We start from the raw sequence: 13953 nt of genomic DNA on the forward strand, positions 1-13953 counted from the left end.
GACGGGCTCCTGACCCCCTCCCTCACCTGTTGGAGCCTCTCAATGTGCGCCCGGCAGAGCTCTAGGTCGCTGTCTCCTGGGACCACCACGGTGCCCAGTGGCACGGCTGGGGGACAGAGCAGGCCGTCAGCAGCTGGCCGTATCCCCCCCCGCCCCGCCCAGGTCTCGGCAGCTCCTTGCCCCCAACTGTCACTCACAGGCCTCCTTGAGCTGCTCCTTATCGTAATGCAGGGCCTCGTAGTCATGCATGCTGACTCTGCTCACCTGGATCCGCAGCTGCTCAGGCACGGGCTGCTGGCTGAGGCACGGGGCGGAAGGTGGGAAGAGGGCACATGGCAAGGATCCTCAGCCAGCCACTGAGGGGCAGACTGAGGGGCCCTGACCAGCTTCCCTGGGGCAGAGGGACTGGAGGCCCCCTTTCCGGCTGGGGAAACCAAGGCTCAAGAGAGGGGCAGAGTCTGGCCTTGGGTCCAGGGCAGGTGGCCGGGAGGGGGACGTACTCGCTATGCAGGGGGCCGGCACTCCGCCGCTTGGCCTTCTGCACCATGGTGGCCTGGTTGCGCAGGGCGATGCGAATACGAGAGGCTGCGAGTTTGCAGGGCTCGCCATCCACCTGCACCGGGATGGCCTTAGACGTGGTGAGTACCACCTCGCGGCACTGTGTCAGCCGCTCACCGTGCCCGCCCACCTGCAGCGCTGCCTGTGGGCGCAAAAGGCTCAGGTCAGGCGCCAGGGCAGGGGCAGTGGGGCCCCCAGCTCTGTTCCCCCCAGAGATGCTCTGGCCAGGGAACACAATGACAGTGACCCCCCAGACAGAGAGCAGAGAGGGAGGACAATACCCCAGTCAGAGAGCTGAGGGAAGAGCGAGACCCTGCTGGGGGAAGGGAGGGAGGGAAGGGGAGACCCCAGCCAGGGAGATGAGCATGAATTCTCCTGTCTCGGCCAGTGAAAGGAAGTTTGGTAAACGCCCCCCTTCCATCTTGGAACAGTATTGTTGGTCACTGTGGGGACAGAGCCAGGGGCAAAGCAGAGCCGGGGCTCCAGGCAGGTCCCTTGCTGACCCACTCACCAGGGACGTCATGGTAAAGCCAATGACTTCGAGGTAGCCATCATCATGCCGCTGGGGCTCAAAGTCGTGGTGCTCCCCAGGGTGGCCCCAGGGCATGGTGCCTGCGCAGTACCTGGAGGGGAAGGCAACACAAGGGCCTTCAGAGGACAGTCCTGCAGGATGGAGACAGCTGGGCCCACACAGAGCCCTCCCCTCCTCACCTGGGAATATTCAGGAAAACAATGCACTGGGGCTTCAGGTCCTGGATCTTGGGGGTCAGGTCGGTTCCATCACACTGGAGGCAGGAACAGGGGAGGGTGTAAGCTATACAGCCGTGCCAAGGCAGCCTCCCTCTCTGCTGGGCCCACCCACTCTGCCTGCCAGCTTGGTCCATTTACCACCACTCGGATGTGCTTGGCCAAGTCCTTAGAGCTGCCCATCAGGAAGTCGGAGAAGGCTGTCTGTGGGAGACAGAGGGCATCACCATCTGGTAACAGAGACTTTCCCTTACCACTGCCCAGAAGGGGTCCTGTGGCCTAGCAGACACAGGTGGGCAGGGGGCTTAGGTGGTAGAATAGTGGGCATGGTGGGGGCTATTGCTGGCAGACCCCAGACTCACCCCGGCGTAGAACATCTTATTTCGAAAGCGGCTGTTGAATTTCTCTGGGTTGGCCTCTGGGTGGCAATAAGAAACAGGGGACAGTCAGTCATTCTGAACCTGCTGGGGCTTCCCAAGCTGGGGCGAGGAGGAAGGGCTGGGAACAAGTGCCTTTCTTTTACTGCTGGGGGCAAGGTCTGACCCTCTCAGGGACCCTCCTGTGTCTCTTCCTCCCCAGCCTCCCAATGCCTCCTCAGCAAGAGGTTGCCAACCTCGAGACTCGTGAAACTCCAGGGTGACGTGGGCATCGAAGCCCAGGCTGAAGTAGTTGTTGAAGACATCCAGGGGCAGCTGGAAAAAGGTCATGGGCCCAGCATGAGGGCTGGGCCTCACAGACCCCTCCCTGCTCTGGCCTGGCCCAGGCCAGGGGCCACCAGGCTCGCTAAGCCCATGCATTTTTGGAAGCCTTTCCCCCAGTTAAGAGGATCTACCACAAAGTTCTTCCTCCAGCCAGTTCCCCGCCTGAGGCTCTGCCCTCTCAGCTTCTGGCTCCGGTGAGGCTCCTCCAAGTGCCCCATACACAAAACAGCCCCAGCTCTGCTGACACTCTCTTCCCTGGCTTTCTGTCCCCCATGATGCTTCTTCCCCAAAGTGCCATATTCTCTAGGAGCTCTGTGAGAACAGGGACTTTGCTTTGTTGCCGCTTAAAATGGTGCCTGGCATGTGGCAGATATTCAGTAAATATGTGCCAAGTGGCTGAATAGCAACTAGCTTGTGGAGTACCATTATGACCATTGTACGGAAGAAGCTGAAAGTCTGGAGAAACGAAGAGATTTGCCCAAAGTCCCTGAACTGGCAAGTGAGAAAGAGGAGGCCAGCCCGGGTCTCCCGAGACTGCCCCCCGCCCCCACTGTAGCGGCTGCCCCTGGCCCTGGCCGCCCTACCCGGTCAGTGGCGCCCTCGTCACGCTCCTCGGGCCCCGCGTCGGGGTTGGGCTCAGCACGGAGGTCCCAGCGGTCTAGCTGCACTACATTCCCCTCCTCCACGTGGGAGAGGATCTTGGACACAGGCTCATCCGTGTAGCCCTGGTGGGACAAAGGGCTCAGGAACTGAGCCTCTCCTGGGGAGAGGCGTGCAGGGTCGCACGGCCCACCCCCAGCTCTCCTACCCTGCCGTGGGCTCTTACCCCTCCCCAGTTGAGGGTACGGGCCAAGTCATTGCCAGTGCCCAGGGGCAGAATGGCAACGGGCGGCGGTGGCTTTAAGCGCAGCTGGTCCAGGGTGGAGAGGATCCAGCCGACCTGGAGGGGGCAGAGCACAAGAGGCCAGGTCAGACCAGCGGGGCCCAGGCTCAGGCCCCAGAGAGGCGGGAGACTCGAGAAGCGAGCAGCGGGAGAACTCACCGTGCCGTCGCCTCCGCACGCCAGGATCCGCAGGTTGTGTACTTTGCGGTACATCTCCAGCCTGGGGTCGGAGGACCGGAAGTGTCAGGGTACGTGCACCTTAACCTGAGTGCCAGGCAAGCCCCCTGCCACTGTCCCCACGGAGCCTTGGCAAGTACTTACGCCTCCTTGGGCCCTCCCTGGCTCAGGTCAAAGACTTGTCGGGGATTGAGATACCACAGGAAGGACTGGATGATCTTAGCGCCCTGCGGGGGACCGGGGGAGTCAGTCAGGGCTGGTGGGCTGAAGTGGGGAAAAGCACATGAGAAGGCTGTGGCTGTGGGAAGCAGGCCCAGCGAGGGGCAAGGGGTGGAGACAGAATCAGATCTCCTCAGTATCTCTGGGAAAGAGGGATGGGGCAGGAGCCTGCCATGGAACTGGGAGCAGTTGCTGGGGAGGGGAGGGGTGCAGAGCCGGAACCCGTTCCTCCCCCAAGGCTCCCGGTGGAGAGGGGAGGCTGTGCGTACCTGGTTGCCCCCACTCTTGGGGTTCACAAACACCAGCAGGGGCTTCATGAGGGGGGACGGGGTGGGCCTGATGATGAAGGGTTTCCAGCGGCCCTCCTTGGAGACAGAGAGACAATAAGGCTCCTTCCTGTCTTGAAGACCTTATCCCCATTTTCGGCAGTGCGCCCTCATACTACCTCCAGGTCAGACCTTAAGTGGGCCTGGCCATACAGAGGCAACTCGGATCTGGCCTCACACCCTCCTCTGGGGCCCAGAGCCCAAACTGACCCACCAAAGGCTGCATCAGCCCAGGGGCCTCAGTATTCCAAGAAACAGGCCCCTCTTTCCTGTTCCCCTCCAGTGGCCCACCCAGCCCCAGGACTAACCTCTGGCCCTTTCTTGCTAGATTTCCTCTTAAAGGATGCTCTCTTTTTCTTCTTGCTTGCCTTGAGGGTATTCTGCGAGGGAAGCAGGGGCATTGGTGACAAGGTGGGAGGGCTGGGGTAGTCAGCAGAGCCCAAACGTGGGAGTGGTGTCAAGGGTGCAGGCAAGACTCACCTGGGGCCTTCGAGCACGAAGGATCCAGGTGGGTGGGATGACCACAGCAGCGTGGACCCCCAGGGAGCACGGCTCCTCGATCTGCTGCAGCATGAAGCAGGACACCTTGCTGTGGTACTAGAGAGGAGGGGGCACAGCTGAGCCGGGCTGAGCTGAGGCCTGGGGACCCCCACCCAGTGCAGCCCAGGGGACGCCCTATGGCGGGGCAGGGCGAGCACTCACTGCTTGCTTGCACCAGGAGCAACTGATGGCCACGATCTCCTTGCTGTGGAAGGTGAACTTCTGCTGGAAGCCCTAGGGGGAAGAGGGTGGTTGGGGCACCAGGGACCAGGTCCAGAGCAGCAGGCCCAACTCCTCTTCTGTTGCCAACCTCTCTCCACCCAGGGAAATTGAGCACATTTTTAAAAATTAAACAAAAAACAATGGGCCGCCTGGGTGGCTCAGTCGGTTAAGCGTCTGACTTTGGCTCAGGTCATGATCTCGCGGTTCGTGGGTTCAAGCCCCGCGTCGGGCTCTGTGCTGATAGCTAGCTCAGAGCCTGGAGCCTGTCTTCAGATTCTGTGTCTCCCTCTCTCTCTCTGTCCCTCCCGTGCTTGCTTTCTCTCTCTCTCTCAAAAATAAATAAAACATAAAAATAAGTAAAATAAAATAAAAAACAGAACAAAACGACAAAAAAAAAAAAAAAAAAGAAAAGAAAAACCCTGTAAAATAAGCCCCTGGAGCAGGGAGGCTTAGGACTCTCTGAAGTTAACTGCAAGGCGTTGGGTGCACACATGTGATCTGCTCAAAGCATCCACAGCTAACTCCTGTAGGCGGAGATGCCCTCCTTCCTGACCCCAGACCCCCAGGCCCCTGGGCACTTACAGCGCTTCACGCTTCTTCACAGTACCTATCACATTCATATCCTTGTTCGCCCTACGAACGTTACTGAGGGCCTGCTGGGTGCCAGACACTGTGCGTGGCACTGAAAGTGGGCAAAGGAAAAGAGGGACAAGGCCCCTCGACCTTCCATGGCCTATGCTTACTGACAGAGACGCACAGGAAGCAGACAATGACTAAGTGACCACCACACTGTGGACTGTGCTCAGGAGGACTGCCTGCAGAGTCTGTCTTCAAGCCACACCCTCCTCCTCCAGGAGGGCAGGGACCCACTACCCACTACCCAGTGGGGCTCAGCACCCAACAGGCGTTCAACAAGTATCTGCCGAGTTACTAAATGAGTAAGTCTAATTCTCAGAGGGCTCACGTGTAATTTCCAAGCAGTCCAGATACCCTGCACTAGAAGATAACTTTCTTCCCTGCTCTCCTGCTCTGTCCAGAAGCCTAGGTGTTTTGGAACTGAATGGGCACCTCAGCCAGGTTGAAACAGAGCCCTAGGACTCTGCACTCAGGAGAAACAGTCGGTGATGGGCAGGTCACACTGGATGCACAGCCTGAGGCTCGGGGGCCACAGGGCCCAGGTCCGGTGGTCATCAGGCTGGCCAACTTCCCTGGGCAGGGCCTCACCTTCCCACAGTGCCGACACTTGCCATCCTGGCGTCGCCTGTGTACCCAGTGGTGGCGCACAAATGTTGGCTGGTGGAGGAAGAGAGAGTATCACCGGAGTGAGGGGTGGGGCTGCAGGAAGCTCTCTGTAGGAGTGTGTGTGAGGTGAGAGGGGCTGGAGACTTCTCAACATGGCCTCAAGGTGGGGACTGAGGCTCGGGGTAGGGGAGAAGAGTGAGGAGGCACAAGAGGCAGGCAGTGTCCCATCCACCCTGCTTGCAGAGGGCCTGCCAGGCCTTCCCCATTGAGACGCTCTCAGAGCCTCAGCCCTGCACCTCCCTGGGCCCCAGATCAGCCTCAAAGTTGCTGAGTCCCCTGGTGGCACTCTGGAGACACTGTGGAGAAGTCCACTCAGGAAACTTGGGGCCTCCTTACCTGTAACTACCCTGGGCACTTACCTCACGGATGTTCCTGGAGCCTGATTCACGGAAGGACGGCTTACAGCGGAAATTTATCTGTGAAACATTGCAATGACCGCCCAAATGTCAGAACCTCCTTTCACGGAGTCAGACATATAGCCACCTCCTCCAGGGAAGTGTCACTCACAAGGTAGAGCTAGCCCCAAATCATCCTGGGAGCCCTCAGAATGTGAGACACCTCTTTTCAGAAGCCCTCCTGCATCCCTGCCTCCTCTCCACCATAGCCAGAAGGACTTTTTCCTTCCTCTGTTAGTATCCTGGGATGGGGGAGACTTGGAGTTTTGTGTCCACTCCCCCACCATTAAAAGGCAGTATGGTTTACTCCTCCCACATTTTCCCCTTACCCTCGAATGCTCCCAACCTAGGCATGTGCAGGCACCCTGATAGGTGCTTGCAGACTTGTGCTGGCTGGTCCCTGGTGACCATTAGCTCACTTATGAAAACTGGTGTGATCCCATCTTAGCCTCTGTAACACCTGGGGCTACGTTTGTCTCTCTTTTCCCAACTGTCCCTGCTTCAGCCTTAGCAAAGTTGCAGGGAAACCTCACTCTATGAGTCAGGGGCTGGGGCAAGTGACCCACATTAGCCTTGCTGATGCCACTCCTAGTCCTACAAGCTTTCCCATGTGCTGATCGGGGTTTCTGCTGCCTGGGGAGCCCCCCACCCTTGGCCTGGATCTGCCTGCTCAGTGTCCCCTCTACCTTGCTTTAGAAGCATGGGCCCAGAGCCAAGCTTCAGGGCTACACAGGAGTGGCCTAGCTTCGGCAAGACCATGGCCCCTTCTAAATGTTAATTTAGGTGCTAATAAAATGGGGTCTCGGCCATCGCTCATTATTCATCCATAGTGAGCCCCACTCTGTGCCAGGCTTGTTCTGGGCAGTGGGGATAGGGTAGCTAATAAAGGAGTGGAGGGAGACAGGACTCAAATGCAGGCATTTCAGCTCTAGGGTCTTTGGCTCTTCACCACCACGCAGGCCGGGGCACTCTTGGCAGGCAACGCTTGTAACATGAGTATCAGTGCAGAAATACACATGTGTGTTTGCTGAGGGACTTCAGCACCCAAAGGGGAGGGGCAGGAAAGGCTGAGCACTCACACTTACCTTCTCCAGTTGCTCAATGCAGGGGGTGTGCACCACGATCTTGCAGGCTGCACACTTTCTCCGGGACACTGATTTCTGCTGCAGAAAATGAAGAGGAGGCCCTGAAGCACCAGGTAACTCCGTCCAGAATGCTGCCCCAGGGCCAGAAGAGAAATCCTTCCATCTTCCCTCTCTGTTCACTGGGAACCCCCGATCCTGGCACCAGAATACAGCCCCCGTTCCTCCTGCCATCCTCAGACAGCCCACAGCGGGCGCTCAGGTGACAGTCCTGTTCCCACCTTCCCAAGAAGGCCAGCAGAGGTCTGTCTACAGGCTTCTCGACCCACTCTACCAGCAGGGGGCAGCATGCCGCAGAGAGCTCACTCACCAGCATCTTCGCTACACAGTACTGCTCCCCAACATAGCAGAAGTCCCCTGACACGTTGGTCTCGAACCAGATGTGCTCCCCATAGGTCGCGGACTCCTAGACCACGAGACAAGCGTGCTCAGCGCGAACCTGCTACCCAGCCCACCAGTCAGTCCCTGTCCTGCCCCACCAACCCTCCTCTCTCCCAAGACAAATCTGCTCCAGCCACCACAATCTACTTTGCTCCATCCTGTTTCCCCAATGTCCCTACTCTTTTAAGATAAAAAAAAAAAAAAAAAAAAAATTTTTTTAAGTAATCTTTACACCCAGCGTGGGGCTTGAACTTACAACTCCAAGATCAAGAGTTGCAAGTTCCTCCAACTGAACCAGCTAGGTGCCCCTCCCACTGTCCCTACTCTTGAGGGCTTGGCTCAAATGTGGATACCCTAGGAGGTCTGCCCTGACCCAAAGGCCCATGGGCTCCTCTCACAGCTGCCCCCAGCACCTCCTTCCATCTCTAACTGCTGCTGTGGCTCCAAGCCCATCCACCTGTCCCTCCCTCCTAGCACCCCGCCACTCACGCTCCAGTCCACAGTGCTCCGGATCTGCCGCTCTGGCTCGCTGCACAGGGCCCCGGGAGCGGGAGGAGGGGGTGCCAGGTGCTGGAGGCCCGACTTGGTGATGGCTTTCCTACAGGAAAGGAGATCGCTGAGGCCAGCTGAGCATCTGGTGACTGCTTCCTTCTCCCCTTACCTGGGATCTCTGCCCTCACTGTGACTTTAACCCTTGGCCAGGACAGGGACCGCAATGAGGAGGGTAGATGCCCCAGGACAACCTAAGACTCTGAGAGGTTCCCTGCAGGAGACTCAGCCCTCCTCACAGCCCTTGGGGAGCGCGCTGGCTTCCAGGCACTATCCAGAGCCATTCCCAAGCGGGGTGCCCTCAGGCCAGGCAGAGTCCTCAAGGTCCTTCCTCCAGGCCAGTCCCCTTGGGGGCCTCACACTCGCCTGCCGGCCGCAGCTATACCTACGCAAGCAGGGCACTCCAGGTCTGGGGTCCCGCTGACTTGCGCCGTAGGGCTACCTGACGCCTGCGGGACAGCGGGCGCACACGAGCAGGCATCACAGGGCCAGCTGTGGTGCCTGAGGCTCTTCGACCCCCAGAGCCAGGGTGTTGGCCTGGGGGCCACTGCTGGCTGAGGCGCCGGTAGTAACCGTGCAGGCCCCAGAGGGCACGGTCGTACTCCGCGTCGGCGGGGAGCAGGTGGGAGGAGGCACGGCGACGGCGCAGGTAGCGAGGCACAGGCAGCAGGGTGCCCCGGTGTGAGGATGGGCCTGGTCTCCTGGTGCCTGGCTGGGTGGCACTCAACGGTGCAGCTGTCACGTCTTCCTCCCGAGCTGCCTCCTCCTCCTCATTCGTGCCCATAAGCCCAGCCAACAGCAGGGGCGTGCCCAGAAGCTGTGCCCCAACAGCAGCAGGCTGTGGGGTGGGCACCTCATCCACGAGGAAGCGGGGGTTGCAGGCAGGGGGCACGGTGCTGGAGCGCCGGCGGCTGGTGCCCCGGGTCCCCACCCCACAGCCCAGGAGGCAGCCGTGGAGCTGCGCGCTGGAGCGGCGCCGCTGGAGCAGCGAGGAGGAGGCCTGCCCGGCAGGGGAGCGGCGTCGGACCTTGCCTGTGGGCAGCCTCACGCCGCTGGGCCGCCGCTGCCCCTCCCCAGTGCCTGGCGCCTTCCTCTGGAAGTGTCTCCTAAAGAAGGTCTCCATGGCAGGGGCAGGTGGATGGCTGTTGGGCAGAGATCGGGAGCATCAGGAGCTCGGTCAGGCCACGGCCCATCCTGTGCCTGGGAGCCCAGTCACAGCCTCAGCCCTCTGAGCAGAGAAGGGACACAGGGAGGAAGCGGGAGGATCCGTGGCCTCTGACCCCCATAAACAGGGTGTTTGAAGGTAGCACAGAATCCTCAAGGGAGCCCACGTTTACCACTGTTGGAAGCACTGGCGCTCTCCCCAATTATACCCTATGCTGCTCCCGCAGTAGTGGGTACAAGGGGCTTCCAGCTACCCATGTGGCTCCCCTGTCCAGGCACCATAATCCACAAAGCCCTGGCCTCTGCCTCCCTCGCCTGAGGCTGATGGAAAAGAAAAAATGGGAGCTGGAAGTCTGCAGTCCTGGGTTCCAGTTTGCAGTCAGCCTCTATGGACTGAGGAACAAAGGATAAGCCTCGTCTTTTCCTCTCACTGGGCCTTTGTTTGGCTACCAACTCAGGGCAGGTTTTAGCTTTCGGTGTCCCCTCCTAGGACACAGCACAAACTAAGCTATGGTAATAAAATGAGGCGCTCTGAAAAGAAACCCATGGGGTATCTGGGTGGCTCAGTTGGTTGGGCATCCAACTCTTGATTTCAGCTCAGGTCGTGATCTCATAGTTCACGGGATCGAGCCCCACATCGCAGTACTGCCCGTGAGGAGCCTACTTGGGATTTTCTCTCTTTCCCTTTCTCTCCGCCCCTCCCCCATTCGCGCTCACCCTTGCACTCTCTCTAAATAAACAAACATTAACAAAAAAAAAAAAAAAAAAAAAAGGAAAGGAAAGGAAAGAAACCCAGTCCAGATAAGGCCCCCAGATTCTCAGCCCCAAGTCATGGGGTCAGGCTCAGAGTGGCATTACAAATGGAGAGGATCTGATTTAGGGATCATAAGGGCCCTGGGGAACAAGGCCCTCAGAACTGGAAGGGGGCTGCACAGGGGGAAAGCCACTCCAATCCTCACCCAGGAGGACTTTGTATGGGGAGCAAAGAGAGGCCCGAGCCAAGAGAAAAGCCTTCTGGGTGGGTTCTGGGTGTGCATCTCTGTCTCTGGGGGGCTAAAAGAACTTCATTGGTACTAGACTGCTCCGTGTTACCCTTCTGGAAAGGCCTAGTATGGACCTCCCAATGTGGGAAAGTACCGGGTGACAGGTGCTGTCTGAAAACCCTTCTAGCCCTGCTCTCAAGGGAGGCTGTGAACTGCACCTTGACCTAGGAGCCAATACTAGAAGCTCCAACTCTCAGCCCCAGAGCTCCCTCCTGCAGGAGGCAGAACCCATGGGGCCCATCCTCACTCAAACCATCCTTCCTTGACCTGTTCTGAACATGTGCCCAGCTTCCCTCACCAGCTCACCTACTCCTGGCTGCCCCTTCTTCACCGGCTACTGGCATTTCCACATCCTCAGCTCTTCCTGACAATGGGGAGAGGGCAGGAAGCCTGGTAAGCTGGGGCATGGGGGATGCCTCCAGAATGCCCAGGGATGCCTGTGCCCCGCCATCAGGTGACCTCCTGGGCCCTGGTAGCCACAGAGAGGTCTGAGTCACAGCCATGGGACATCTGCCTGCTGAGGGCCCAGCAGAAGTCACACATGGTGGGTGAGAGCCTTGGACAAATGATGGTAGATGATAGGTGGAGGACCGGGCTGCATGTCTACTGCCCATTCCTCCCACCACCCACACACCCACTCTTTAATTTGCTACCATCCTGTGAGTCCAGCGAGCAACGCCAGCCTGAAGCCCTGGATGGGGGCAGATATTAGGGGAGAGGCAGATGGGGCCAAGATGTCCGAGCTCCTGTGATCAGTGAGCAGCTGAGGCAGCGTGCCTGGTGAAGCAATGTTTGAGACTGCCTGGCTCTTGGTCTCTGCCTTCTCCAGCCCCCAGCCTCTGCAGGTGACAGGGAGAAGGGCAGGAGTTAAGCTCTGCGGGCAGGAGAACGGGAGTGGACAGAGAGCTCTTGGCTTCCTACTAAAATCAGCATCAACACAGCTAACATTTACTGAGTGCCCACCATGCGCTAGGCACTCTGCTAAGCCCTTTACAAACACACGTATCATTTTATAAACCACAGCAACATGAAAGGACAGGTACGGCATCATGCCGTGTTCCTGATGGGAAACTGAGGCACAAGGCGGTAACCTGCCCAAAGTCTACAGCCAGTCAATGGGGGGCCAATGATGGAACCCAAGTCTACCTGAAGGCAAAGCCCGTATCCCAGAGCCGTAGTGGAGAGCAGCGTCTTTCCTTTTGGGCCACGAGGCTGGGACTAAAGTGAGATGGGGTAGGGAAGGGAGCCCTAATAAGAGCGACAAAGGCCCCAGGCTGGTCAGGAGCAGAACTAGGACTTGAACCCAGGTCTGCCTGACCCGGGTCTGCTCTGCACCCGGGAAGAGAAGCCTGAAGTCCCAGCTGCCCACTGCTGCCTGGGCACTGGCTTGCCAGCACTCCCCTAGGGTGTCAGCTTTCCCCGCCCGTCTGGTCAGGCTGCCCTGTGACAGCTGCCCAGCCTGGAGGAGATTAGTCACCCGGACACACCGCCTGATGCTAGTGTCACCCAGAAAACAAAAGGCCGCAGTCAGTAGGGGGAGGTGTTCCAGGCACTCTGCGAGTAGTGAGGAGGTCTGGGCCCTGCCTGCTGCCCCAGACCCACACTGACAAGAGGGGCCAGGAGGCAGAGGTTGCCTCACGACATGCTCCAGCCCACACACTTCCGGGCAGCCCCAAGTTCAACTGTCCGGGAGTCTCATCAGCTGCCTGGTGGTGCGGTCACTGCAAGCGAGGAGCAAGACAGGCGAGGCGAGCCAGGCCAGTGTTCTGTGACCACGTGCAAAGCCGTCCCCACACGGGCCTCAGTTTCCTTGTCTGTCTGAGGAGGCTACGAGACTGGCTGAACTGACATTTTATGACAAGTTGTCTTGCAAAGCACCCATGCCTCTATGTTCCCAAAGACCCCTCCCTGCAGGGCCCATGCTTCCTGCTCCTGTGGTCTCCATAGAAACCTCTGTCCTCTGGTCAGCAGTAGCTTGACTCCTGACTTCCTATCTCTGCTGAGGTTTCTCCTGGTCCAGTCAGAAGCTCGGCCTGGCCTCAGGCCTGTCCCCGCCTTTCCCCACAGCTCAGCTCTGAGCGGCAGCGTCTTCTCACCTCATGCTCTGTCATCTTCTACATACCACACAGTACATGTAAAGGTCACTGGAAGAAGCCCACAGCAGAGCAAAATGGCTGCCCCTCAGCCTTCTGGTGGGGAACCTGAGCGGAGCTTGTCACACCCAAAGGGGTGGGATGGGAAAGGACTCAAGGGCTCCATGAACCTCCAGCTGGCTGTTGAGAGCCCAGGGAGGACAAAGGATGCTACAGGAGAGACACTCATGGTGGTATCTGGCCTTGTGCCCTTGACGAATAGCAGCGAGTGTGGCTGTGGGCAGCTGCCAGGGGGTGAGCAGGCATGAGCATCCCAGCTTCACTGGCTACCGGCTAGAAAGAACCAGACTCCTGGCCTCTCAGCCCAGACCATCTCACACCTTGTGCTAGTTAGTTTCCAGTGGAAAAGCCCAAGGGCTTGGGAATCCTGCATCTGCCATTGCTTTCCCGGGTGGATCAACTAAACTTTCTGATCCTCAATTTTCTCATCTGTAAAATGGGGATGATACCAACTAGTTCAGAAGGCTGGCATAAGGCAGATTCTGAAGAGATGATGGTGTAAAGCACCTGACATACCTGGCAGAGTAGGGGCATGGCAGGGCCTACACCCACAGCAGACGCAACGCAGGGCATGCAGATCATGCCATCTCCCGGAGTTTGTCTCTGCCCATGGCGGGAGTGGGAACCCGGAAAGGGAAGCAGGAGAACCCAGGGTGGCCACAACCCACTGCATGAAGAACAGAGCCCGGCAGCCAGAGCCACCTGGGTAACTGCTCATGCTATAAGAAATGCCCTCTGCCCCTGGTACCAACCAGGCCTGGTTCCTAGAGGTGCTCACACAGGACACCCCATGGGATTCAGCCAGGGTTCCCACTCCCAGCTGTGAGCAGGGCTCCACGTGCCCCTTTCCTCAGTGAAGGCTCAGAATGGTGCTCGGGAGCCCCACTTCCAAGTAGCTGCAGGGCAAGGACCTGGAGGCCGCCTCCAGGGGACTAGTGGTCAGAAGCCACCTCTGGCTGCTCTGCTCTCACAGCCCGGATGGTCAGAGGGAAGGAGGTGGAGACAGCTGGGGGCTGGTAAGGGAGGGTCTCAGCTCTCCCAAGGTCCTTGCTTGCTAAGAGGAGCCCGCTCAAAACAAAACAAAACAAAACAAAACAAAACAAAACAAAACAAATACGCAGCAGGGAGCAGGTGGGCCAGGGTTGCACGGTAAAGGAGGCCAGCAGGCCAGTAATGTTTACTTCACCAGGGTCTGGTGGCGGCAGGAGCCCAGCCTACCCTTTCCCTTCCCTTTCCTTTTCCATCAGCTTCAGAGTCTCATCCAGGAATGGTGGTGCCAGGGCCGACCCTGATCTGCTCCTCCCCAGACCCACCCAGACAGATACAGGAAGGAGGAAGCAGAAGGCAAGGGTTGGGGGCAGTCCCCTTTGACCTGATCTGGAAGGCAGGGTGGCAGGCGGGTGGTGGGTGAGCGGGTGGGGCCTGGGGTCCCTGTAGGCAGGCGAGTCCAG

At 58.6% G+C, this 13953-nt stretch overlaps 1 protein-coding gene across 8 annotated transcripts in view; it reads right to left on the reverse strand.

Annotated features, from left to right (window-relative positions):
• The window catches only part of DGKZ (diacylglycerol kinase zeta), a 43082-nt gene that overhangs the window by 4185 nt on the left and 24944 nt on the right, over positions 1-13953 (reverse strand). For 3 of the 8 annotated variants that reach the window (XM_053203240.1, XM_027072785.1, XM_027072783.2), the window contains exons 2-22: positions 8083-8191; positions 7523-7618; positions 7156-7233; positions 6035-6091; positions 5598-5666; positions 4314-4385; positions 4092-4208; positions 3920-3991; positions 3555-3650; positions 3211-3293; positions 3049-3109; positions 2833-2946; positions 2591-2731; positions 1919-1997; positions 1668-1723; positions 1447-1509; positions 1270-1343; positions 1070-1181; positions 501-700; positions 198-298; positions 27-106 (exon numbers count right to left, since the gene is read on the reverse strand). In XM_053203240.1, coding sequence (XP_053059215.1) covers positions 27-106; positions 198-298; positions 501-700; positions 1070-1181; positions 1270-1343; positions 1447-1509; positions 1668-1723; positions 1919-1997; positions 2591-2731; positions 2833-2946; positions 3049-3109; positions 3211-3293; positions 3555-3650; positions 3920-3991; positions 4092-4208; positions 4314-4385; positions 5598-5666; positions 6035-6091; positions 7156-7233; positions 7523-7618; positions 8083-8191 — 1930 coding nt within the window. Of the gene's footprint in view, positions 1-26; positions 107-197; positions 299-500; positions 701-1069; positions 1182-1269; positions 1344-1446; positions 1510-1667; positions 1724-1918; positions 1998-2590; positions 2732-2832; positions 2947-3048; positions 3110-3210; positions 3294-3554; positions 3651-3919; positions 3992-4091; positions 4209-4313; positions 4386-5597; positions 5667-6034; positions 6092-7155; positions 7234-7522; positions 7619-8082; positions 8192-8531; positions 13004-13953 lie in introns of those variants that run through there. The other 5 variants (XM_027072779.2, XM_027072781.2, XM_027072782.2 and 2 more) reach the window with 3 other exon arrangements.

The sequence above is a fragment of the Acinonyx jubatus genome, chromosome D1 (genome assembly GCF_027475565.1).
Source record: "Acinonyx jubatus isolate Ajub_Pintada_27869175 chromosome D1, VMU_Ajub_asm_v1.0, whole genome shotgun sequence".
In the NCBI taxonomy this organism is placed as follows: domain Eukaryota; kingdom Metazoa; phylum Chordata; class Mammalia; order Carnivora; family Felidae; genus Acinonyx; species Acinonyx jubatus.